Source organism: Elephantulus edwardii, unplaced genomic scaffold (assembly GCF_000299155.1).
Source record: "Elephantulus edwardii isolate Elephantulus edwardi_28Jun2011 unplaced genomic scaffold, EleEdw1.0 scaffold00086, whole genome shotgun sequence".
In the NCBI taxonomy this organism is placed as follows: Eukaryota; Metazoa; Chordata; class Mammalia; order Macroscelidea; family Macroscelididae; genus Elephantulus; species Elephantulus edwardii.
The window spans coordinates 12,123,372-12,148,386 of NW_006399836.1; the positions used below are offsets into that span (position 1 = coordinate 12,123,372).

General features: G+C 44.4%; 1 protein-coding gene across 1 annotated transcript in view; it reads left to right on the top strand.

The window, feature by feature from the left end:
* RBFOX2 (RNA binding protein, fox-1 homolog (C. elegans) 2) overlaps window positions 1-18,970 on the top strand; it is a 379,765-nt gene extending 360,795 nt beyond the window's left edge. The window contains 7 exon segments of the mRNA XM_006890161.1: window positions 1,446-1,499; window positions 1,619-1,715; window positions 2,708-2,875; window positions 6,760-6,799; window positions 16,479-16,567; window positions 17,034-17,106; window positions 18,926-18,970. Of these exon segments, the coding sequence (XP_006890223.1) occupies window positions 1,446-1,499; window positions 1,619-1,715; window positions 2,708-2,875; window positions 6,760-6,799; window positions 16,479-16,567; window positions 17,034-17,106; window positions 18,926-18,970 (566 nt within the window).
* Window positions 18,971-25,015: the final 6,045 nt, after the last annotated feature.

Below are 25,015 nucleotides of genomic sequence, written 5' to 3' on the forward strand. Positions count from 1 at the left end.
TAATAAGCACATGCAATGGTGGGAGATTGGATTGGTTCAGAATGGATAGCTTTTCCCTGTGTCCTTAAATCTGGTTATTCCCATCGAAACTGGCCTTTGCTTCTTTCCAGCCATATATTTATGGAGTAGCAGTAGCACATTTTATAAAAGAAGTGAGCTAAAATGCCTCAGAAAAAAAAAAAATAAGTAAGCCATGCTTACTTGTAAATAAATGAGTCAGTAATTATTGATTGATTAAAATTTTAATATGGAGTCTACTCCTTAGCTGTTAGACACCAGTAGTGGTAGTAAGTTTAACTCTTGCCATATTCCTGTAATTATAAAAGACATAGAGAAGATAGAAAAACAGCATCGAATGTCATGTGGTTTGTAAATTCTTCAACTATATAAATACCTAATCAGACATTTACTGAAATCTGATGGCCTTTGTTAGCTAACAAGCCTGATTAACTTAAATTTGTTAATTTTGAATTACTTAGTTGAGAAGTTGAAAATTTATCTTAAATTTTATTATCACTCACCTTACCTTGTTGACATAGTGATTTAAAATGTTAAGTGCTAAGTTTAGAATTTGTCCAAAATACCATCATGGTGTAATTCTGAGTCAAGTTTGAACTCAGCCAAAGGACACCTTTATGAGCAATGTATAGTGCTGAGATAGAGAAGAAATCACATGACATTGTGATACAGGGTAACTTTCTCCTTTTGTCCATCCATGCTTGCAACCCTTACACTCAGCCCAAGCCCAAGCCCCCTAATGTGGAGTTGATTTCAACTGTCAAGGGCAGAGCAGAGCTGCCTCTTGGGGGCGTTCCACAGCTGTAACTCTTCAGGGAAGCTGACTGCTTCATCCTCCTGCTAAATGGCCCGTGAATTCAAGCCATCCACCCAGAGCTTAAACCACTGTGCCATCAGGACTCCTCGAACCAACCTGACCCTTACTCAGACTCCTTACCACGGTCACCTTTACATGCTTTTCAGGCAGCTTTAAATCCCTGAGAAGTCATCAAGACTTTTCTTGAAATAGATAGTAAGGCTAAATCGTAAGAACCACACGTACCTTCAAATTCTGCTTTTGAAGACACACTTAGGAACCAATCTGTACCCACCGCCTGTGTTTTTACTTGTTTTCTTCTGGCATGTCCTTCATTCTTTCCTTCTTTGCCTCCCAGCTTTCTCTCTTCTTCCTCTTTTCCTTCCCCTCTATCTCAAGCTCTTCCTTCTCCTTTAATTTTCTCCTCACGCTAGAGACAGACAGTTCCTGAGGAATGGGGTCACCCTCCTATGTGTGTAAACAGCCCACCCTCCACCGCGGTCATTCGAAAGGCAATTTGGCTGCTGGTCAGAATCATCTCAGAGATGCCTGAAGCCGTCTTTTGCATGTAATGCAACCCTCGTTCTTCTTTCCCTAAGGTGTCCTAATACTGTCCTTTCTTCCGTTTCAGGTTGGAAATTAAGCCCAGTAGTTGGAGCTGTTTACGGCCCCGAGTTATATGCAGGTAGTATTTAAGTTCAGTTTCCGTTCGTACTATTTAACTGCTATAACATCTGTTGTTTTTCAATTTGCTGTTCCATTGTAACCATTTTGCATTTAAACATTTTTTTTTAATGTAATCAGCATCCAGCTTTCAAGCAGATGTCTCCCTAGGCAATGATGCGGCAGTGCCCCTGTCAGGAAGAGGGGGTATTAACACTTACATTCCTTTAATCAGTAAGTAGCCTATGTTGGCCTGGCATGGATTTTGACTGTTGTCAGGGAACAGTCTTCTCCTCCTAGTATAAGACATGCTGAAAAGGAGAGGCAGCGCTGTCACGATGTTCTGGCCTGCTTAACCTGTGGTAGAATTTTAAGACTGCCTCAGAGAGAGATACCTGAAAGTAGTAGAGGTTGAGGGCACCCCAGGAACACTTCACCTGTGTGCCTGGAAGTAAAGACGGCAGAAGACATGTGCTTGTTATGCATGTTCGCGGCAAGCCAGCTTTGAGCCCTGTAATAGAGACCTCTTGGCCTCTATTGATTTTCTCAGCCCTGTTGGTGTCTCCAAGTCTTTGTGACCTGGGCTCTTTTGCTCCAGTACGGGGGATAATTAAGCAAAGTTCAGTGGGCCTGGAATCAATGTCTGCATGCTTTCCCAAGGATGGTATACTTAAAATAGATAGAGCTTTAGGAAGTGGCCACCTCTTTGCCAGACAAATGCCTTTTGGGGGGGGAGAGTTTCACTGTACATTTCTGGATTAAAACTGTTTAGATAAAGTAAATGAGTGAAGTTATCTGATGAATGTTTAAAGACCGTCCTTTGCCTTGGTGGATGACACCACATAAAAGAACAAAAAGGATATTCTACAGAGCAATGACTACTGCATGTAACGTTTATAAGTAAGATTAATAATTGACTAGTTCAAGAGTTTCTCTAATCTGAGCTCTTAACATAGCAGTAATTCTCACAGCTTCTTGACCAGCTTTTCATCAGGCTGCCAGAACTGAGACGGAGCAGAGGAGACAATAAATAAGACCTCTGGCTTGATTAGCCCTCAGGCCATGGTGTTCCTAGCCTTTTGCATGTTGGGGCTCTCTTCCCACTTCTTATTGCTCAGAGGTCCACTGAATAAAGTGTGCCACCTTTGCAGAAAAGACAGTGTGTGTCTTTTAACCTTTCTCTGATTTTTCAAAGCAAGTTGTGCTCCCACGTTTGCTGTTGGATGTAAGTTGAAATTTCTGTCCTATTTTGGGTCTCCCTTTAGTTCCTGGCTTCCCGTACCCGACTGCAGCCACCACAGCAGCTGCATTTAGAGGAGCCCATCTGAGGGGCCGAGGGCGGACGGTGTATGGTGCAGTGCGCGCGGTACCTCCAGCAGCCATCCCCGCCTATCCAGGGTAAGCACTGGACTCCAGAGTCAGACGTGGGTCCAAAGCAAGCAGTTGGACAAAAGCAGAATACCACAGCCCTCTCAGATCTTCAGGCATGTTGCCATGTCACTTAGACGCTCAATGAGTATTTGCAAAGTAATGGGCTAGGTGGCAAGAACCAAAATACCCTTCCATCAAAGTGGCACAAAATGGCAATTGGTGATATAAATCTTCATTTGGGCCACCTTAAGCCCTCCTCCAAGTGGCATAAGAGAGTAGCCAGAACTGTCTTGTGTTTACTAGCAGTGTGTTGGCATGGAGCTGACGCAGCATCGCACGAATGTGGATTAACACTACTGCAGAGAGCCAAAATAGGAGCTCAAGATTGTAGTTGAAGGCTGCGCCTGCTGGCCTCACCCCCTCTCACCACCTCCTCTTGGGGCTGAGGCGATCACGTGTGCCCTGCCCTTTACTTTCACAGCCTGGGTGGTGAGCAGCAGTGCTAGTTACCCACAATGGATTTGCTTTCTTTGTAGGAAACGGATTAAAAGAGGTTAATTCAAAGATGAACCAAGTCCAATTGAATCAAGGGAGAAAGGGAGAAGTAGGAGGAATTAAACTCCAGTTGGCTTCTGAATGATGGTAAAATCACTAATTTAGCTGAGCATCCTTCACCCTTTGATTTTTGTATGGAGGGTGTCTCTTGCAGTGGAATGATTCCATAGCAACAAATAAATCCTTTGCTACTGAATGGGGGAGAAGGAGTGAAGAATGGCAGGTTTTGTTTTTAGTTATTTCTGAGGACCAGAGGCTGAAACGTTTGTTTTTAGAGAGTGGGCTTTTAGAAGTCAGCTGTACCAAGGACTTGCTCTCTTCCAGGATGACATTTGTGTTCTTCATCTTTTCTCTGCCTATGACAGGCTTTTTTCCAGATGCTTCTGAGGAACAAACATAGTGGCAAAGAAGCTGCTACTTAGTTAAAATGTAAATGGAAAGAGCCTCCTTAGTAGGTCCTTCTCAGATGGCAAACTCTTGGCCTAACCTTGGGCTGTATTGATTTAGCGTCCTTTCAAAAACCAAAATGGCTGAGCCATGCAGGGGTCCTCCACTCCACAGTCAAAGCAAGTATGCATGCCGAAATGGGCCGCCCCCAAGCACCTCTAGAAGGGAACTGCTTCCGTAATTAACTTTCCTTTCCAGTTCATAGATGTTTAACTCCCATGCATTCCATCATTCCATCTTCTGCCATTGCTTTTAATTTTACCCCTTTTTTTCCTCTCAACTTGACTTTTGACCTTCAACCTCTGACATCTCTTTTTAAATAAATGCTTAAAGATACAGTATTGTTTCATCAAGACATATTCAAGTGAAACATAAGAACAAATTTGTTGTGGAAATGCTGCCCAGTAGGAAAATTGTTCGTGAAGCGTCTTCCATTTCAATCTAAGAGAGTTTTTGTTTAAAATCCATCATGATTTTTAAAGAGAGATTGCTAACCAGAAACATGGGATGTCTTTAGTTTGTAATATTCCTGAGATGTTTTATAAAGCTGTTGATTGATTTCTACTCAAGTGTAGGTCATTTCAGTTTATTGGCCAAGTGTAGGTCACTTCAGTTTATTGGCCAAGTGTTAAGAGCCCATGCTCTAACAAGCCTGAGTTAGGTATATATTTACTCAAAGGAGTTTTTATCTTTAGACCAAAACATACAGTTTCTGTGCATTACACTGAACACTGATTTCCCATGTTTTCTTTTTTTATTAATTAAACCTATGTTTACAAGGAAGATGGCAAGGAATAAGTCCAGTATTTTATGGAGAATGGCCTCGAATTGCTTTCAGCTTAATAACTAATCTTATCATTAATCATTGTGTTCTAGCTGCCTTATGGCATTTGATACACAAAAGAAATACTGTGATTCTTTCAAATTTTGGGTGACTTCCCCCTAGGTCATCAACTCACACTAAATTGTATTCATGCTTTTAATGCCACTGCTCTTCTACATAACAGGATTTTTTAAAAAAAATAAACGAACACGTTTACCTTTATCCCCTTCATAGAGCTCAGGTGGCATCGTAGATAGGGAGTTGCACTGTCAACCCGATGGCAGGTGGTTTGAATCCACCAGTCGCTGTAGGGGAGAAAGATGGGCAGTCTCCTCCTGGGTGATTTACAGCCTCTGTGAGCCCACCGAAGAGTCAGCTATGAGTTGGTTCTGACTCAGCGCCAGTGGATAACAAAACAGCATGTCCCCTTACTGAAACAGTTGAAGGTTAATCACCACTTGGCCTCAGTGTTTTTCATTTTATCAACCTTCTCATTATACCTAAGTCTCCTATTTACTAAAATGCAATTTAGAAGAAAATTACTTTCTAAGATCATGCTGAATTCCTTTATCAGATCATGCTGCTGGAGACTATAAAACACATAGAACTTAGCTATGTGAACGTGAAGCACCAGTGTGAATTCCCTGTTGTATAATGCAGACACAGCAGCACAGCTGGGGCATCGTAAAGTGTGACCATACCATCATGCCAATGCAACAACATACCACTGAGGATAGAAATGAGAAACTTGTCAGCTACTTGTCATTTTGTATTCGAGTTAAAAATATGGTTTGACAGCCTTACTTGTCTATTTATTGTAACAGAAGATGATAGTGAAACTTCACAGCTTGTTTAGTTGAATAAATAATAAGCAAATAAACTACTTTTAAAATGTCAGCTGTTGATATGAAGAAGACAGTCTTTGTCTTTTATCTCTACTATTCACGTTTTTGGTCCCAAAGTTTGTATGCACAAAAATGCCTGAAAAAGTTAGAAATCTTAAGTATAATGCTGCTCACAATTTTTTAAAATAAAATAAGCACGATGCCTTGTTTGTTTCATACAACTTCATTTTCTATTTCTAACCAGTGACTTTTCTGAGTTTTCTTCTTTTAAATAGACAGGATAATCCTTGGTCATGCCCAGAATTTGCATTATATTTTTTCAGAATTCTTTGAAAACTCTTAATGGTTAAAAAGAACCCTTGAAATCATCCACTTACTCCTCCCCATTCTGGATTATATTGTTACTATCTGGGATCCCCACTGCACCTTTCAATTCTTGGACCTTGGACCAATCACCTTAACCTTTTAGCTCATTATCTCTGCTTGTGAAAGCAATGCATTGTGGGTATTTTTGGTTGTGTTTTTGTTTTTGTTTTTATTTTAATTACATTTCTCTGTTTACTTTGGTCAGAATTGATTGACTTGTTTTTCTGAGGTGTTGCATTGGTTCTTAAAATGCTGAATAATAATACTTTGCATGCTTGTGTGATCAGCCAAATCTTATCGCATGTCTAATGTGCCAGGGTATAAAACAGGTGATGTATGGATATCAAGAAAGAAGTTACTTATTACCCTGAGACCAAAACCAAAATATTCTACGTCATTTCACAGCTGACGTTGCATACAGGTTCTGCCCTATTGGAGTTGTTTGGGTTCATCATTTTTGTGTGAATCCTTTCCCTCTCCCTTTTTAAAGAAAAACTTTCTCCTAGGGCTAGCTTATCATAACATAATCTAGCTTTAAAAAGTTGTTATTTCCAGTCCTCTCCCATTTCATTAGCTACATTAGATCTTTCTGGAAATGTTTTTCATTGTTTAAATCTTACTTTCATTAACAAACGTCCAGATGGTTCCTCCCAGTGGCTCACACCTCTCCCTGTCCTCGCATGTCCCAGAGCTGTGTATGTGCGTGTGCACTGTCACACCTGCTCACTGACCTGCCACGGCCCCACAGCCCAGGTTACGGATTCATACATCACCTGCCTGTGTAGAGCGCATGTGCATGCTGCCGTCCTCAATAACCGGAATGTGTTTCTGTTCTTTTGTTTTTTTGTTTTTGTTTTTGTGTGGATTTTCTGCAGTGTGGTTTACCAGGACGGATTTTACGGTGCTGACCTCTATGTAAGTACACACACCGGGGACTTCTCAGCCCCATCCCCTGACAAGCCAGCCTTTTTTTTTCTATTTCTTTGGTTTGGTTTGATTATTTTTTAAAAAATATCATTTACTTAATTTTTGTTTTCTTTTCCTTGTGGATATATATATATATATTTATATATTTAAGAATGCAAGCATGCTTCTCTGCCACTGCGCTTGCCCCTGGGTGCAAAAACTAAGCCTTTGGGTCTCCTGATCATTGTAGGGCCAGTCTACTGGACATATTCTTTTCCCTTCCCTATACCAACAGACGATCCAATCTGTGTGCCACTGATTGATTTGCGAGATGATCAGTAGGTTTAAAGTCTTTTTTTCCCTTTATTTTTACTATCCAAATCATTTGCACACATAAATAAAGGAAGTAGATTAGACTGCGAGCACTTCTTTCCTTTCGTACTTTTCTTGTCATTTCACATCCCTCTTTAGATCATTAGAGCGTGATTTATGTAGGTAGCAGTAAGCTTCCTGAACTACGTGTTTCCTGTTTGTATCCTTAAGAGAGTGTAATCCTGTAAAAGGGAAATAAGGGACTGACTCCAGTTCAGAGGGGGCTACTAGGAGGATGCCTTATTCAGTGTCTGAAGCCCTTTTTTATCCAAAAAATCCACAACCAGCATAAGTAACATAATTAACAACCTAGACTCTTCTGACAAGCATCTGGTGATTGCACACAATTTGTTTATTCTACCTGTTGTGTCAAAATGTAATCCATTATTCAAACTGTTTAGTTGTCTCCAGAGTCCATATTTGGTTTGTCGCCTGTAATTTAAATGAAAGACAACATTTTCTTAACTGGCAAAGAATAAGAGATTGAGTGTTGAAGTCTTTTGTTAAGACTTCTCCCAGTGTTCTTTTTCTGAAAGCAAGCTTGGTCTGTGTTATTTAGAAACAATTTTGCAAGAAAACCTTCTCAGTATAATAAAATTATTCCTGGGCACCAGGTTTGGAATTGTCTGGATAGGTTTTGCCTTCCATTGTTTCCCCAAGTCAGTAATAGGACCTTTTTGTTGCACTGTTCCATGGTCGGCCAGAGATTCTCTATCTGAAAAAAAGGCCCTGCGCTTTCTGAATGTACACTGGGAGGCTGCATACTGCAGGAATTAGGATAATACAGTCCTCTTGACTGCAGTCGAGGTGACTGTACAAGCCTGTGTAGCTTGAGTACACAACCAAAGTAGGCCTTAATTTTAAAAATCCTTTTAATTACTTTTCTTTTTAGAAGAACCTTACCTATGCTTTGACCCAGTTCCTTCACAGATATGTTTTTTAGATATTTTGACTTAACCTAAATGACACAGGTTACTTGTATAGCCGAGCATAAAGCTCAACTAGTCCATATTTCATTACCTGTCCTTGCACTTTGAAGGCCATCCAGGCTTCAGGTGTTTTTCAGAAGTGGTAGAAACTGTCTTCTAATGTTTCTGATGAAACTTGAGAGTTAGCAAAACATCCCAATTTTACACCATTATACGTTCTACATCTGTAATTAAATGTATTATATATGACTTAGCACATACATTCTCCCATAGAAGTTAATCTCCATAGCCTCATAAATTTCATCTTTATATCATTAAATTATTTTCTTAAAATTTAGTCTTGTTAGGTCAGACATTTTTCATTTGGATTATTTTTAAAGTAAGTTATTTTGATGTGTGTTTCACTCACCAGCACCACCTAAGAACTTCCTTATTTGGAGTTTTTAAAGTTTCCCATCTTGTTAATAAGTCCTTTGATTAAATATTTGTTTCAAGTTCACTCATATTAATTAATAATATGTGGTTTTATTAAGAGGTTTGGAGTTTGTTTTGTTTTTTTTCTGTAGCCCTCCAGAAGATAACTTTTGTACCTCTTCTTAATTTTCTATTTGGATTACCTTATTGAAATAATTCAATAACACTGCCTTTTTTATTATTAGAAGTAGTAGTAACCACGGTTGAGGAAAGGAATTAGTAGAAATGTTATTATTGTTCCTGTCTTAAAGTAACTTGGAGAGTAGTGTCGAAATCTAATGAAAAACAAGAATGCATTATGAGGTAATTGTTCACCTAGACCTAATACAATTACAGCTTTTAAATTTTATGTTTCCTGTTCTGATATGTGAAAGAGCAAAAGGGTGCTTTTTAATAAGGAAACAAAACAACTCTCTCATTTTACCTGTAGTTTGTTCTGCTTCTCTCTGTACATTTGCTCCTCTATGGAAATCTCTTAATATTAGATTAGTTCTTGTTTCCTCAGAAACGGAGCTTTGAAATAGAAAGAGTGGTGAGTTTGTGTAGTTTAACAGGTTCACTGACCCAGAGGGCAGAGTGAGGCTGTAGTCCACTCCTTTCCCTGCTCTGCTCCTGGACAGGGACTCCTGCTCACTGTTCTTTTCTGTTTCTTAATTTATGGATCACTCCTGGAGAATGGATCTGACAGTTGTGTTCATAGCGTGAAAAGAGACCCACCAGGATAAGACACGACACATGGCAGGGGGATCAGGGGTTCACCTCCCCTCCCCACTTCCCCTTTTAGTTACCAGTAGAAAAGACATCCATACCCATTGCCATCGAGTGGATTCTGACTTCCAGAAGAGGCATAGTTCACCCTAACTCCCTTTTCCTGTGGGGTCCCAGACTGCTTCCAATTCTCACCCCATGAAAAGCATGCTTGCATCCAAAGGAAAGAAAAGGCTGGTGGGCCCCTTAGTGGGCTTTTTTGTATGATTGTTTTCCTTCCACAGCTGTGTTTTTTGAACTGCTCTTCCTGTGTTCTGTTATAGAATAGTCTTACAGGAACCAATCATTAGCGCTAAAATACCTCAGGTAGGAGTGCCAGTGTGACCTGCCAACCAATCAGATTGTGGATTGCAGTGAAACAAATTGAATTATACTAACCATTCCAGCTCCACGTTAGAGATGGGAACAGAGGCTTTTTTGGACACTCAAGACTTGTGAGCGTGTGATGTAAGCCCTGCTGCCTCAGCAGTGCACACAGTCAAGTTTCAGCACAGTGGCACTTCTCCAGACCCCAGCGCTCCTGTCCCATTGCCACATACCCACAGCAAGCGTGTTCTATGCACTGTCCCATCACCACCACCTCTTTTAGTTTGTTGATCACATTTATCCGTGGTGTTTAAGCTGGTCTTTTCTATTTGGAGATCTTAGCAGTTGGGGGACAGTTACTTAACAACTATAAGAGAAATGAGAAAAGAGACTAGAGCAGAATCCAGATGGGGATTGGCAGTGAATTCAGAGTGCAACTGGGTTGTGCTCTATGTGTATTTGAAATTAAGGCACATGGAAACCTGAAAGTTGAGCTGTGTCCTTTTACCATGAAGGACACAGAGGTCATTTGGGCAGTGATACACTGTCAGAAAGGTTGCTGGTACCTGGACGCCAGGAAAAAAAGAAACCTTAAATGGCTTTTTTCATAACCCAATTCATTTATTGATGTGCCTACCCAGTAAGATTTTGGATGTGAACTATTTTGGGGAAATAGTGTTTAAAAGACTTAATTCATTAAAGACCTTGGAGCGTCTCTCATCCATCATGGAAATGCAGAGCTGCTCAGAAGGGTGCGAGAGAAGGAACAGGAGGGAGTCAGATCTGCCACCAGAAGAATGATTCCCAGTGGCACAGGAGGAAACCCTAGCTAGATGGGGAAGACCTGTGCTCTGCCGAATGACTTGAAGGCTGGCATGAGCCTTCCCTCCACACGCCGCCCACACGCTTCCCTTTCACCTCAGTCACTGCACCAGTCGGCTCTGCCCTCATTCTAGACCGTTGGTCTGTGCATCACGTAGAGGCAACAGCGTTCATTCTGTCTGCTGGTCTTGAAATACACACCCTTCTCCGTGTCACATAATGTCAGTGTCTTTCAGGGAGAAACAAGGTGTCTTGACATCACATGCTCACCAAAGTCCTGTTTTAACGTAAAACAAAAAAAAAATAGAATAAAAACAAAGGCCAGGGTAAAATTAAGAGGATTTTGTCTCCCGGTGTCAACTGAACTACCAGGCCAGCTCTAATAGGGGTGAGATACAGAATCCTTCCATTTTTGCTGGTCCAAAACCTAGAATCAGACCATGCAGGAGAATCCTTGAGTCAGGGTGGCAATGTGATAAAGTAAGTTAATTTGATGACCAAACTAATTTGAGCAGAACAAGCAATCTCTCGGACACAGCGCTGACCCCTGAAAATGGATGCTTTAACGTCAGCAGTCACAGTGGGCAAAGTTCTTAAAGGTAGCAGCGTTTTCCTGTGGAAAAGGCTGAAGTTGAAGGCAAGGATAGGCTCCAGATATGTGAAAATTTAATTCTTAGACACAAAAATTACTGTAGAGGAAAACAGGGACAGACTATCCGAGTGCTGCCGAGGGCGGAAGTTTGAACGGGTGCTTCAGGCTCGGGCTGGGCCGCGTTGGCAGGATCAGGACCATGGACTAGGGGAGTTAGGTAGCATTGGCCTGCCCGGTCTGAGCACAGCGTACCGCTCGGAGTTAACAGCAGAGGAATAAGAAACTGGAAAGGGGCGTCCCCTGGGGCCAGGCTCAGCCGTGCGAGACCAGTCCAGCTAGCAGAGTTCTAGAAAGCTGTCTCTGTGTGCCCTCCTACATTAGGGTGTGCTGTGGCCATGCTAATCCCCATTTTTTTGTTTTATTTCAAATCACACACAGATAGAATCTGCAAACTGCTTCAGATCAAACAGGTCTGATTGTGTGTAAATACATATGTCCTTTTACTTTTTATTATTAATGGTTGCTTCAGTTTTGCATCAGTGCATGGTTAAAAGCAGTACACATCAGCTATTTCATGACTTCATATCTCCAAATGAATTCTTTCTCCTTTTTTTTTTGTTTGTTTGTTTGTGCAGTCAGCTGAAGAAATGTTAACATCTCACTCTAAATCTCTCAGTGGAGTCTCTGTTCCCTTCTCTGATATAACAGATGGGTTACTGCTTGTTATAATTATTAACATTGTGGTGTGGGCCAGGGGCTAGGGTGGGCAAGATTGACTATTTCCTTGGGCTGGGGAGGGGCCAGTTGTTAGGGTCTGGAATGTTAACTCGAGTGGTGACTGACTGTTTCCGTAATACCAGGTCGTTGTGGCTGCACGCTCTAGTAATTGAGGCTGTGTACTTCACCAAGCTTGTGGTAGAGCCTAGGGCGAACCGCTGTCCCAAGAGAATGCTGGGATAGATAGAGTTAGCCAATACCAGTCTGAACGTGGTGATTTTGCTGGTTGTTTTAGCTCAGATGTTGGCATGCTTAGTTCTTAATGTGATTAATAAATGTGGCGCCATACCCCCTCCCCACGCCTGAACCCTGTCTCTCCTCCCCCTCCTTCCCCACCCTTGTTCTTTTTGAAGAAACTTAAGAAAATAATGAAAACCTTGGTGTTTCAAACTGCACTGTGTTCTCATGTTCTAAAAAGCCTTCGGATTGGCTGATAGGAATTGAAATTGGGAATCTGTGTGAAAACATTTCTCACCCTGGTATCTCTGTGTACCTTAGAATCTAATATTGAACTAGAGATAACCAAATTTTCTTTCACCTTATGCATGAGTCTGTTTTATTGAGTAAGCAATTAAACAGCACCAGAAAGACTTTGAGAATAAGAATATCGCCTAGGCTATCCCATTTAATTTTTCCAAAGTTTTGAGAGTCATGTTGATTAATTACCTGATTAATCTATTCTGATAGTACCTATACATCCTAAACATTTTTTAAAAACCAAACAAAAAAACTGCTTACTGTCAAATCCTGATTCATAGTGACCTTACACGATAGACTCAGACTGCACCATAGGGTTTCCAAAGCTGTAAATCTTTATGGACGGAACAGCCTTGACCTTCTCTCATGGAGCAGCTGAAAGAGTCCAACCCTTCACCTTTCCATTAGCAGCAAGGTGGAGGGTCAGCCAAAGAGAGTAAGACCCTCAAAGAGGTGGACTGACCCAGTGACCACAGCAGTGGGCTCAGGTGCATCAGGGACGGTGAGGACGCACAGGAGAGGACAGGGTTCGGATCTGTTGTTCTGTCCTAAACATTGCATCCCATTTAGGGCCTTTCTGTAGCACCATTATAATAAAGTAATAGGTAGAATAGTCCTATTAAAAAAGCATTTCCTTAACAAACAACTTACATGCCATTGCTGTTCATTCTTGTAGTCTATTTGGTAATACTAGTATTTCTGACTTGTTTGCCTTCACTTGAGCAACTGAGAACCTCATCAAATACGAACTTCAGAGATGGACTTTACATACAGAAGAAGGAGATGACTCCACGTACTTCTCTCCACTTCTTCCTGTTTGGAAGGAAGCCTTTTCACACAGTCTGACCATTGGATTGATTTGATAGCAGTGTCCTTAAACACTGGCAGGCTGGTGGCTGCTTGTAGTGAGAAGAGTGATTTTCATTCCATAATCCCACTCAGAGCCACTTTCTCCCCCAAAACTGGTTGATTGCAGCTTGAACCATGACTTTATAACGGAGTCGCCAGAAGGACTGTGACCCTAGTATCCCCACTGAGCTGAAGTTTACTACGGATGGGATCTGCCGACCCCCTCATATCCGAAGAACAGAGCTTCTGACCCTTCTGAGAATGTCTGCCCACACACTGTGGCACAGAGCAACCGTTTTAAAATGGTTTTAAAAATGAAACTTCATCTGAAGTTCATCTGAAGCTTAAAAATGCCACCTGTTCACATCAGCTTTACAGCCTGTTTAACAGAGGCTTTTATGATTTCATTTCATTATTTGTTGTTATAGTGCTAAAAAAGAAATAAGGTGAAGAAATAGTTTGGTTAATTCTACATATTATGGTACAGATATTTAGACCTAGATAGAAATCCCAAAGGAGGGTATTGATCACAGAGAACTCCTGCAGGTGCTTCCTCAGTCTCTGCCAAACCCCATTGCACTGCCAGTGGTTGTGGTAGGATTAAGTAGAAGTTTCTTATTTTTCTGAGTGTTGTTGTTATGTGCCGTCGAGTCGCCTGCGACTCATAGCGACCCTATGTACAACAGCCCTAAACTCCACTCTGTCCTGTGCCAGTCGCACCGTCTCTGACACTCCCGTCCCAATTATCCCAGTCACTGAATCAATCCACTTCATAGAGGGCCTTCCTCTCCTGCGCTGTCCCTCCACCCTCCCAAGCATGATGTCCCTCTCCAAGGACTGGTCTCTCCTCACAACATGTCCAAAGTATGTTAGACGGAGCCTCAGAATCCTTGCCTCCAAGGAGCCACCCGGTTTAACCCTTTCCAGGACAAATCTATTTGTTTTCCTAGCAGTCCATGGTATTCTCAATACTCTTCTCCAGCACCACAGCTCAAAGGCATCAATTCTCCTTCTATCCTCCTTGGTCATTGTCCAACTCTCTGTATGTGGAAGAATTTATAAAATGTTCACTTTTATAATTCACTCACTTGAAGGAACTAAGAAGTGGCATGTGACCATTGGTCACCAATCAAGAATATTTTAAAAATTATAAGAACAAACCTACTTCTGGTGACATAAAGCAGCACAGAATTAAATAAGAAGCAGAAACTTCCAGTGATTTCCCCCCCCCAAGACATAACAGATATTAAAAGAAAATTTTAATGAAGTTAAAAAAATTGCAAACTAGAAGCTTGCATATCGGGGAACTAAAAAGAGGTGGAGTCTCCTTAGAAATAATTTATTTACAGTCCTAAGAAATGATAATGAACCAAGTATGGAGTACCTTTTGCAGGTTTAACAAGATTAGGAATGCAAAGTTGAAAGCAAGACGACGACCATGTCAGATACCCATGAGGGACAGCACATGTAGCCAACAGAAATCAACCGAGCGCGCATGTGAGCTTCTGAAATGGGAACAGAGTGGACCTAGATGTTGTGATCCTTGTTAGGGAAAGGACAGTAATTACAGTCCACGTCTAAATGAAGTATAGGCAAAGGAGGTAACAGTAAGAATAAGAAACCAAAATGAGAGTTGGAATCTTTAAAATAGCCCATCTTGTGTAGTATTTGATATCAGGATTGACTTTTAAGTACTTCACAACAAACTTGATGAGGCTAAGACAGACAGAATGGGGACCTTTTGAGAATCGGATTTATGTAACCTCAGATAGCACAGCAGCTTGCAGGAATTTGAAATTCTCTTGGACTGAGAGGCCTTAGCCATTTGAAGAAAAATTGTAGAGTGTTTTATGTGATTAGTGGGTAATAATCTCAGAATCTTTTCAGGAAGGAAAGAAAGGCAGTTGAATGGTGAGGTTGAGGGCAGAATCCTCCTGGTCCGTTTGGATCTAACTCAGGATCTCCAGCTGCCTGTGCTCCTCCTGAATGCCCATCAGGGGTTGGCAGACCTCTCTGTCAAGGCCTAGATAGCTGATCCCAGTGCTGTAGACCACACCAACTTGGAAAAACAGGTGGCAGCCCAGGTTGGCGCACAGTCCATACTAAGCTCATCTCTGCTCTGCAGTGTTTATTTATTCTAAATTTTGTTTCTCTACCTGAATCTTTTTGCCTGTGGAATGGGCCAGATGGAGCACAGACTGTCATGTCAGAGATTTCTGTTATACACTGTCGTCTCTGAGCAATAAATTCAGCAGAGGACCCAAAGCCACCACATATAAATTCAGTGTGTTCTAATACTATAATAGGGAGCTTTGGTAGCCTGGTGGTAAGAAGCTGCACTGCAATCCCAAAGGCACATGGTTCAAATCCACCAGCTGCAATGCGGGAGAGAGGTGGACCGTCTCCTCCCATACAGTCACCTGCCTCTGAAAACCTGCTGGAGGAGCACCTGTAGATTGGTTCTGACTGGACGGCACACATGCTATAATTTACTCCTCTTGTCAGTCAGGTAAAGTTTTCCCACTTTGTGGAAATACTTTTCCTCTTAAAAGCTCCAACAGCAATTATGACACAAGATGGACCCTTTATCGCTTAATTTTGAGAACGGGTGATGGTGTTGGGTGTCACTGAGGAAACAATGCCTTGACCCCCAAGTACACGAAGACGGCTGCCAGCCCTCTCCCCTCACAGTGTCAGGCCTGAGCTTGTGTGTTACGTTGAGGGTCTTCTGTTTTCTCTTGACTTTTTCCTTTACTACGAATGATCTCCAGGAGTTTTGGTCCCTCCTGATAACATGTCCAAAGACAAGAGGCAGCCTCACCATCCTCCCTTCCAAAGAGCATCTGGCCACACTGCTTCCCAGGCAGATTAGCCCACTCTGCTGACAGTCCGTGAATATTCTGTAATTCTTCACCATACTGCAAATCAACCAGTTCTTCCCTGGTCTTCCATTGTTAACCATCTGGCTTCACATGCATATGAGGTTATTTAAAAGATCCCGTTGGAGTTAGATTTGCTCAATGCAGTAGGAAAAGGCAACCTTTAGTAACTTCAATATTTACTGCCAAGGTAGTTGACTTGGAATCTTACCACACGTCAAATTGGGAAGCAAATCCCTGCATTGGATGGAACTTAAGTTTCTTCCAGACGAACAACATGCAGAAGGATGCAGTTTGAAACATTCTCCTCCCTCATGTGTGTCTGTGTTCGTGTCTGTCCCTGTGTCTCTGTGCGTGTCTGTCCGTGTGTTGGTGGGTGTGTTTTTATCTGTCCCCTCAGGGGGGAGAGGTACCTGTAAAGTCAGTTCTCCTTTCTCCTGTAGGGCGGATATGCAGCCTACAGATACGCACAGCCTGCTACTGCAACCGCAGCTACAGCTGCTGCAGCCGCTGCGGCAGCTTACAGCGACGGGTATGTAGAAAGGACACCAGCCGCTCTTGGATACTGGAGCACTGCGCCAACCACGTGTCACCCCCTTGGTTTCCACCCACCACTCCCCTGAAAGGCACTTACTTAGTGTGTCGGGGGGCCCTCAGCCCTGGGCACTGCTCAGGCCACACCACCACCTTTGTCGGGCTGGAACCCAGTGTTGGGCCTCCTTCCTCATCCATGCTTCCATTTCCATTAGTCTTTGGCTGTCACCCAGTCTCTGTCTTCCTCTTTCCGCCTCCCTCCTTTTCCATTTTATAGGGGCACCTCAGGGGTTTGCAGAGGTTTTTCCACTTAGGAAATGAAATAGAAAGGTTTCCTAGTAGTGGTCCAAGACGGCGTTACCCAGAAATCATCACCATAGAAAACCCAGGCTTTATGTTTTTTGGGGAGGGGGTTAAGTTAACAGTCTTGCCTGTCCCGCTCTGATTGTGTCTCTTCTTTCCAGTTATGGCAGGGTGTACACAGCAGACCCCTACCATGCCCTTGCCCCTGCCGCTAGCTATGGAGTTGGCGCTGTGGTAAGTAGTGTTCCTTTTCTGTTACAGTTTTACTCCTACCTTTTCCCTTCAGACTATAAAAGTTCTAGGGAGGCAGGCAGTTCAGCCCTACTTCTGTTACCAAAGCATTAAAGCCATCCAGAACTATCTGAGAGAGAGACAGAGAGCCTCAGCCACATGGCCCAGGTAAAGGCAGAAGAAGGGAGCGAATCGTGGCGGTCTGCACTGAGTGACGGCATCATGTGTTGAGAAAGAAAGGAACAGGTTAATGTTTCATATTGGCTCAGACATTGACCACATACCTGTGCTACAGTTTGACAGAATGACATGGTAGGTGTTGGCAAAGACTTGGGAGCATGGGCTCCCTTGTTACACAGAACACGGACATAAGCTTCAAATACAAATGCCACAGGTGTCTGTTGTACCTCAGCCTTCAGGTAGGCAGTCCTCGGCATAGCCCAGAGAACAGTAGCTTTACAGGACTGTACCAGCTTCTTTTGCTGCAGAATATTTTCATGGGCAGACGGACGTTCATAGAACTCATCTATAATAATTCCTCTTCCCAAACTCTGGTTATCCTGTGATAGGCTCGTGTTTAATCAGATATTGGGTTGGGTGCCGCCATTTCTGGTGATGGAAACTGCCTGACTGCCAACAGTGTGTCAGGTGCAGGCGTGCTCCCAGCCAAATGCTTGCCTTGCCCTTGACAGTGGAGAAGTGGTTCAAGATCGAGCCAGGATGAAGTGTAGCATGCAGGACGCAGAGCAGTGTGTCAGAGTTCCAGCCCCCTCACGTTCACTTTCCACTCATGAAGATTTATGAGGGGAAGCAGTTGCGTCCCGGGGAATGTAAAGACGTATCATATAAAGACAGGGATGAACTAACTAGATGTTCCTAGGGGGACATTTAGTTAGGGCCAAGATGCTCTAAGATCTAACCTTATAAGGAATGACTCAGGGCAAAATCTTTTTCTGAACAATTTTTAATTGGAAAAGAGAGAAACAGTCATTAAGTCAAGACAAGACAGTGGACTAAAACTCAGCTGCCCTGCAGGTGGGCTCCACTTTCAGCCACAGCACAGGCAGGGCTGCCAGGTGAGTGGTGACACTAAGGTGGGGCAGGGCTCACTGGCCTCGAACTCGTGTCAGAGGAGATCAGGAGGCAGCATGTGCTCAGAGATAAAGCTGAGAAGGCAGGAAATGAGCGAAGGGGATGGATGGGAAGGGCGTCACGAAGGAAACTGTGACTTGTTGAATGGAAAGTGAATATGCTCTGTAAATTTTCACTCAAATCACAATAGAATGTTTTGAAAAACAGTGAAAACCACCAACTACATATATAAAAAGAGTATGTCAGAGGCAACAAAACCCTCATTGGGATATGTTAGGGACTACAGAGGAAATACATTTTCTTAGTTGACAGATTCAAGACTGTAGCACCATTTGAAACATGGGATATAGTCACAAATGCAAGGAGAATGGTCAGGCAAAGTGAGGTCAGTGTCACACAGATGGGTCCAGTTCAAGAAAAACACATGTTCTTTAAACATTAAGCTATATGCTGATACAGTTTAAAAGCTGTATTATGTTTACCCTCTGTGATAATTCATGCAGAATAGACACAATTAAGTAGAAGCCATCATTACCCTGTCCTTGGGAGCACCAGGCCACCAGTGACGGGTGTGCTGGCGCCGAACCCCTGAGGGGCTGCACACAGGAAGCAGTGCTTCTTATCGCCAACAGGAAAAGCTCATTTTCCAGACTCCTTCTCAGGCCACTGTCTTCATTCTGATACCCTCCTCACCCTTTTAACGATACTCTGTGTCTTTTGAATACTACAGGCAAGTCTATACCGAGGTGGCTACAGCCGATTTGCCCCCTACTGACGTGACGTGAGATCTGCACATGGGACAGCCCCCCAGTTCATGAGGCCTGGCTATTGCAATATTTACTAGTAGAGGAACTCTATAGCAAGATGAAGAGGAAAAACAACAACAACGAAAAAAAAAAAAAACCACAAAAAAAGAGAATACTTTTTTATACCTCACTATGTTCTTTGAATATGTATTTTTTTCCTTTAAATTTCTGCCTTTAATTCTTTTGTTCCAAAGATTGTGCTTTTTTTTTTTTTTGCCTTTTTTTTTAAACTGTGGTAAAAAAAAATGCATTTCCATGTCTGTATGTCCGTGCTTAGCTTATTCTGTCAATCACGGAAAAGGCAGTGCGTGAGGAAAGGGAGACATTAGGAGAGCTTAAGCCTCTGATCAGAAATCAGCTGACAGAATTACCAAAGTGCATCTGGTGCTGGACGGCTGAGGGGCGAGCAGAAGGGGAAGATACCCTCTTCCCTCTCCGCAGCGGGTGTTATTCTCGTCTTCTGAGTTTCTGGTCTTTGGCAGGCAGTTCTGATTGGCTGTGGCTGGCATCCACACGCCAACAGGTGACAGGAGTCCGTGCTCGCAGAGCAGGAGAATTAGACAGCCGCTGGTCTCTCCCCTTCTCTCCTGTCTTCTCCATCCTTTTACAATCATCTTACACGCACAGCCTGAGACGGTCAGCATGATAGTTGTTGGTGTTTCCAAACGTGCTCGCAGACTATGGATTCTAAACCCCCATCTGGAGCCTGAGCTCAGAGTGAACGCTGGCGTGTGAAAGCAGCTGTCCGTTTCTCTCCTGGAATCCTGGCCTTCCCACTGGGCTTCTTCACTTCGAATCAAACCACCTCTTAGCTCACCTGTTCTGTTAGTGACATGCTGCTCTCTTGTCCCCAGGATGCAGGAACTTAGGGCCTCGGGCCAAGAGAATATAGCCAGTGGTCAGATTACCCCCAGGTGTCTGAAGGCAGTTTGTGAAGTCCAGGTTGTTGGAGCTGTTCCAGACAGGGAGGGGAGAGGGGAAGGTAGGAGGTGTCTGGAGAGTCAACTCTGATACTCATTTTCTTTCTTTGGTTTCTCTATAATAAAGCGTCTTTGGGGACATAGACAGGATAAAGCACAGAGTCCTCGCCCAGCTGTCCCTAGCAGTTCTGGCAACAAGAGAAGGCAGAGGCCCTTTGAACTCGCTCCAAAGCCATAGGAATGTTCCTCTCTCAGAGCCCTGTTGAGTCCCCTCTGCCCACAGTCCTGAGCCCTCGTGGCTACTCCACCCAGCTCATGGTCCTCCAAAGACACCACCCAGCTGAGCACCGGGCCACTGGCTTCCGGTCACCCTCCAGGACCTGCCCGCAGAGCCCGCCCGTGCTGCCTCTCCTTGGAGGCAGGTGTGGAGTGGCGATGCTTTATCTCTTACTCGCCGCCCGGTGAAGAAAGCCTTTCTCCCCTGGCTCTCAGCTGTTACCGTTCAAAGAAAGCGTCCGGCAGCATTTCTAACTCAAAGGCATGAGAAGTCAGAAAGCGTGGTCCATTTGGCTCCCTGGTCGATTCACATTGGTACTAGGGTGACCCTTCACCCAAGGGGTAGCTGCTAAAGGGAGTGATTCAGAGACATGGAGCTTCTGCTTTACTGTAGTTTTTGTTTGGATTGTTTTGCTTGCTTTCCTGTTTGGTGTCTTTTTGGTTGGTTTTTTTCCTCCACGCATGTTGTGGACTGGTTCGTGTCCCTGAATTAAAAAGCCTGGCATCCAACAGCATCCTGCGTTCTTTGTAAGCAGAGTGGCCCATCTGGGAGGACCCTGGCCTGTCATGGGCGAAGGGTGCCGGCAGGGGAGCTAAGCCTCAGTGCTGTCACTAGTGACTGAGAGGACGCGAGGAAGAGAGGGACACCTGCCCAGCCCGCTGGCCATTTTTAGGGCCCTCTCCCCTATCCTTCCCAAGCCAAAGTCTAGTTTGTTGCTGTTAAGACAATTTTTGTTGTACGTATATAAATATTTTAGTTAGAGAAGGGGGGACGGGATGTGGGGCTTCCAGAGTTCCAGGGGATGGGGGCAGGGAGGAATTGTATTTTCTTCCTTTTATTTTTGTTTCTGACAAATTGAGAGAACTGCTGTGTCCTGTTCAATGAGGGGTTGTTGGACTAGGCCGGATTCTCTAAATGTCGTGGCCATAGCACAGAGGCGAACAGAGAGATGAACATGTGAATTGCTCTCTTCCTCTTTCCTAGAAAGAGAAGGGCGCTGGGCAGGTAGAAGGCGGCTCCCATGGCCCCTTGCAGAGAGACGGCAGCTGGAGTGCGAGGTCCCTTCTCTGCGTGTTCCTTTGAGCTGGTTCTGGTCCAGGACTGTCGGCAAGCACTGTGTCTCCGTTGGGTTTTCTGCAGCTCTTCCAGGGAGCGTTTGTGATGCCACATCCTGCAGCCCCTTTTAGCCAAGACCAAGCAGGGTGCTGCCTTGTTCCCATGTCAGTGCTGAGCACTGGGCTCTCAGAGGCCCACACCTCACACTTGGCCTGTCAGCCTTCCAGCGTGAGGCCTGTGTAGCCCCCACGTCAGCCTCAGTGCTGCAAGATCCCAGACCCTGGTTCTCAGTGAATGAGAAGCAGTATCCAGAGTTGGGCATCTTGTGCATTTGTTAGAGGATGCTGGTTGCGAATTCCAAAAAGTTTCTGATGTGAAGTACTCGAGTGATTAGACAGCTTTACTACAGCTCACAACCTAGACTTTTCTCCTAAATATCTTAGAAGCTGGGCTCCATAAGGGGACCTCTAGTGTAAAATCTTTATTGGAACATCTCTCGTTCAGCCTGGAGAGCTGCCCTTTGGTCTTTCCCAGAATTCCTTGTGGTACCTAGTTCAGTTTCCACCGACCCAGATTAAAACATTTGTGATTCTTCATTCTTAAGGCTCAGGCTTTGTAAAACCTGTTACCAGCTTCATCCTCCAGTAGCTACAGTCTGAATTGAGCCAGCTTCCCCACACACACCCACCTTGAAAAGAAGCAAACTGGGGCTCAACTTTTAGTTTAAGGGGAATTAGTGGGGTTCCCTTCACTAGAAATCAGTGCTCACAGCTTTCCCAGTGGGACTCCTCAGGGGCAGACTTTCTAGACACATAGCAGCTAAGTCAGTTAATCACCACCGTCCCATAACTGGTCATGCAGCTTCCAGACAAGAGGGAGGGATCACATAGGGATGGACATGATCCCACAGATATGCAAGAAGGGCCCCATAAGCCCCCTTCCCTCTGCCTGGAGGAAAAGGGCAACCCAGCACAGCCGGGCAAGCACTTAGACATGGAGGAGGGGGGGACAGCTGCCGCGTCCAGTGGGGCTTCGGCCCGCAGCCCTCTATCTAGCAAAGTAACAGATTCGCAGACTCCCCCCACCCTACCCCACCCCGCCCCATACTAGGAGGAAAGGGACTTTTGGGGGGGTGGGGAAGGGGTAGTGGTGGTGTTTTAAAAGCATAAATAACTTGTTTGCACTGTTTTAAGATAGGAAACAAAAATAGTGGGCAAAGTGAACATCAGATGTACTTTGTGTGGTTTTTCTTTTGTCATGCTCTTGAGAATGTTTGACATTTGTAGTACACACCAGTGAAACTTGATTCAGTCTGTTGCATAAAACACTTCTTTTTCTTTTTTGAAATGTTGCTGTCCAAAAGCCTCTTTCCCCCACCCCCCTCTCCCTGTGTACCTCCTTCAAGCTTCCTTTACTGATCAACAAGGCAATAGCCATCAAGCGCTAGAGCACGAAGCAGGGCCCTTCCCAAGCAGGCTCTGGGTGTCCTAAGCCAGCCCGTGCCCTCAGGTCCAGCGGATGCAGTGGGAACGGAGGCTGCCGGCCAGACAACCACCAGTTATCAGATACCCAGAGCTGAGCTCTGGGATCGAGGGTCAGGAGGAGGATGGGGAGTCCTGGAGTATTGCCGTTGGCTGTAGAGGCCGAGTTCTTTCCCATGTTACCGAAACTGTAGCCAGTTACAGTTTACTCAGGAAAACGGTAGATCAATTCAGCCATGGTAGTGCTGGTTGGCAGGGACCGGTAACAGAGAAATGTCGGCCAGCCACCACGGAGACCGGCAGCCTGGGGCCTCCCCCTGATGTCCGGCACGCAGACACGCCGCTCACAGTGGCAAGTAAAAAGGGAATGGCCGTTCTCGGCTCTCCCACCCCTGCCCGCTAACACCACATCCCCAGGGGCACTGGAGTTTTTTGGATTTTTTTTTTTTTTTTTTTAAACACAACAAAACCAGAATGCTTTTGGTTTGCTTTTCTGGGGACTGATAAGTGCTTTAAGCAATGTCTCTACCCCACGGAGACTCCCAGCTTGGTCATTTTCTTGTCTTTTCTGTTCACAGTATTTTTGTGTGTGTGCTTGTTTTGGTAGCTCATTTGGCTGTATTATATATCGAGTGACGAATTGATCTTTTTTTTCCCTAAGGGATATGAATATTTTTTTTTTCTCTTGTGTTATAAATTCTGCTTGTGAATAGCTGGCGCAAACCTGGGGCTGACACACGTAAGCTAGGGCTGCAAGCAAGAAAAGGGCCACAGTGTCGGCTTGTCCCCGGCAGGCCAGCTGCCCCACGTCCCTGGGTTTTGCAGCCCCAATCAAGGCTACAAATGCCACAGAACCTCCCCTTCTCAAGCCCTCCCCATGCACGACAGGGACTCAACTGGCCCTCCGTGCGACATGCAATTTCTCTAGCTCCTCCCACCGCCATGGCAAAGCAGGTCCCCACGGGGCATCACGTGGGCATGCTTGTGCGATTGACCACCTAGCCTTCTCTCCCACCCCCTTCTCCCGGAATCACTTCCTAGGACACCCGAGCTGCTTGCCCAGGGTCCCGTTTCCCTGCTAACTCCAGAGAAGCACCCCAGGGCTTTGTGACAGTCTCTGACCCCCTCCCTTCTCGTTAAGAATCATATTGTATAGTAGCTTTCAGACCATACAGTATTCATTGGGTTATTCCTATTATTATCAAGTAGCTGGAATTGTGAAGGTCGGAGTAGTTAGATCTTTAGCTTTTATTCCTTATTTTTTTGTATTACTATCCATGTGTATAAATTATTGATCATGTTGCTGGCTTTTATAAACTCTAAGCAAAGGAGGAGCTCTGTCTCTGCCTTTGCAAATGGTAATGAAGCACTGTTTTTAAATAAAAGAGAGAAACACCAATCTCATGTCTGTGCATATTGATTCATGCTCCCTGTGCGGCCTCTTCCTGAGGTTCAGAATATACATCTCAAATTTGACTTAGGATGAGACGAAGGAAAGAAAAGGGCAGCACTCGCTCGGTGGGGAGGTGGGGAGCTGTGAAGGAAATAAGTCAAAGTCAGGACTCTGGGGGCTGCTGATGGCGGCCTGCAGCTGATGGGCTTTCAGAAGGTGCTTCTCCATTCTCCCAGCCTCACTCCCCCACCCCCACCCCCACACCTGGGGGCTCGGCGTCTTTGGCTGCAGAGCAGATGGACTTCAGGCCCAGCATCCATCCAGATGTGATGCTCATGCTGTTTCCTGGGACCACAATAATAAAGCCTTGTCTCAGATCCATTCTTGAACCATCTACCAAAGTCTATCAGAAAGTAACAGGCTCACACCGTGGCTTACCAAGGGCAGAAATAAAACCCAGACTCAACGATACTCTTCTGTGTATACATAAACAAGCTCTTATTAATATGCTACTGCAAATCATACTTCTACCTCTGAGTTCCCTAGGTCAGGAAGTTGAGCATGATGGTAAGAGACAATTCTACTGGTCCTCCCACCCCAGTCCAAACCCACCCTTCATCCAGTGTGGCCTGTGCCAGTGGCACCACTGACCACTTCTGAAAACCTGAGGGGCAGCTCCAGCATCTCTGACCCACCCATGTCTTCTCCCCCCTCCGCTCTGAGCAGGTCCATTTGACTCCATGGTCTCACATTAAGCTCATTTCTATCTGAGGGCCTTTCCCTCACCTCTTTCCTTTCCCCTGAAACACTCTTCCCTCTGTTTTCTTCCCCATGGTCTTGAATCATGTACTTCTCTGAGAGACCACCCTGTCTAAATGAGCCCCTTG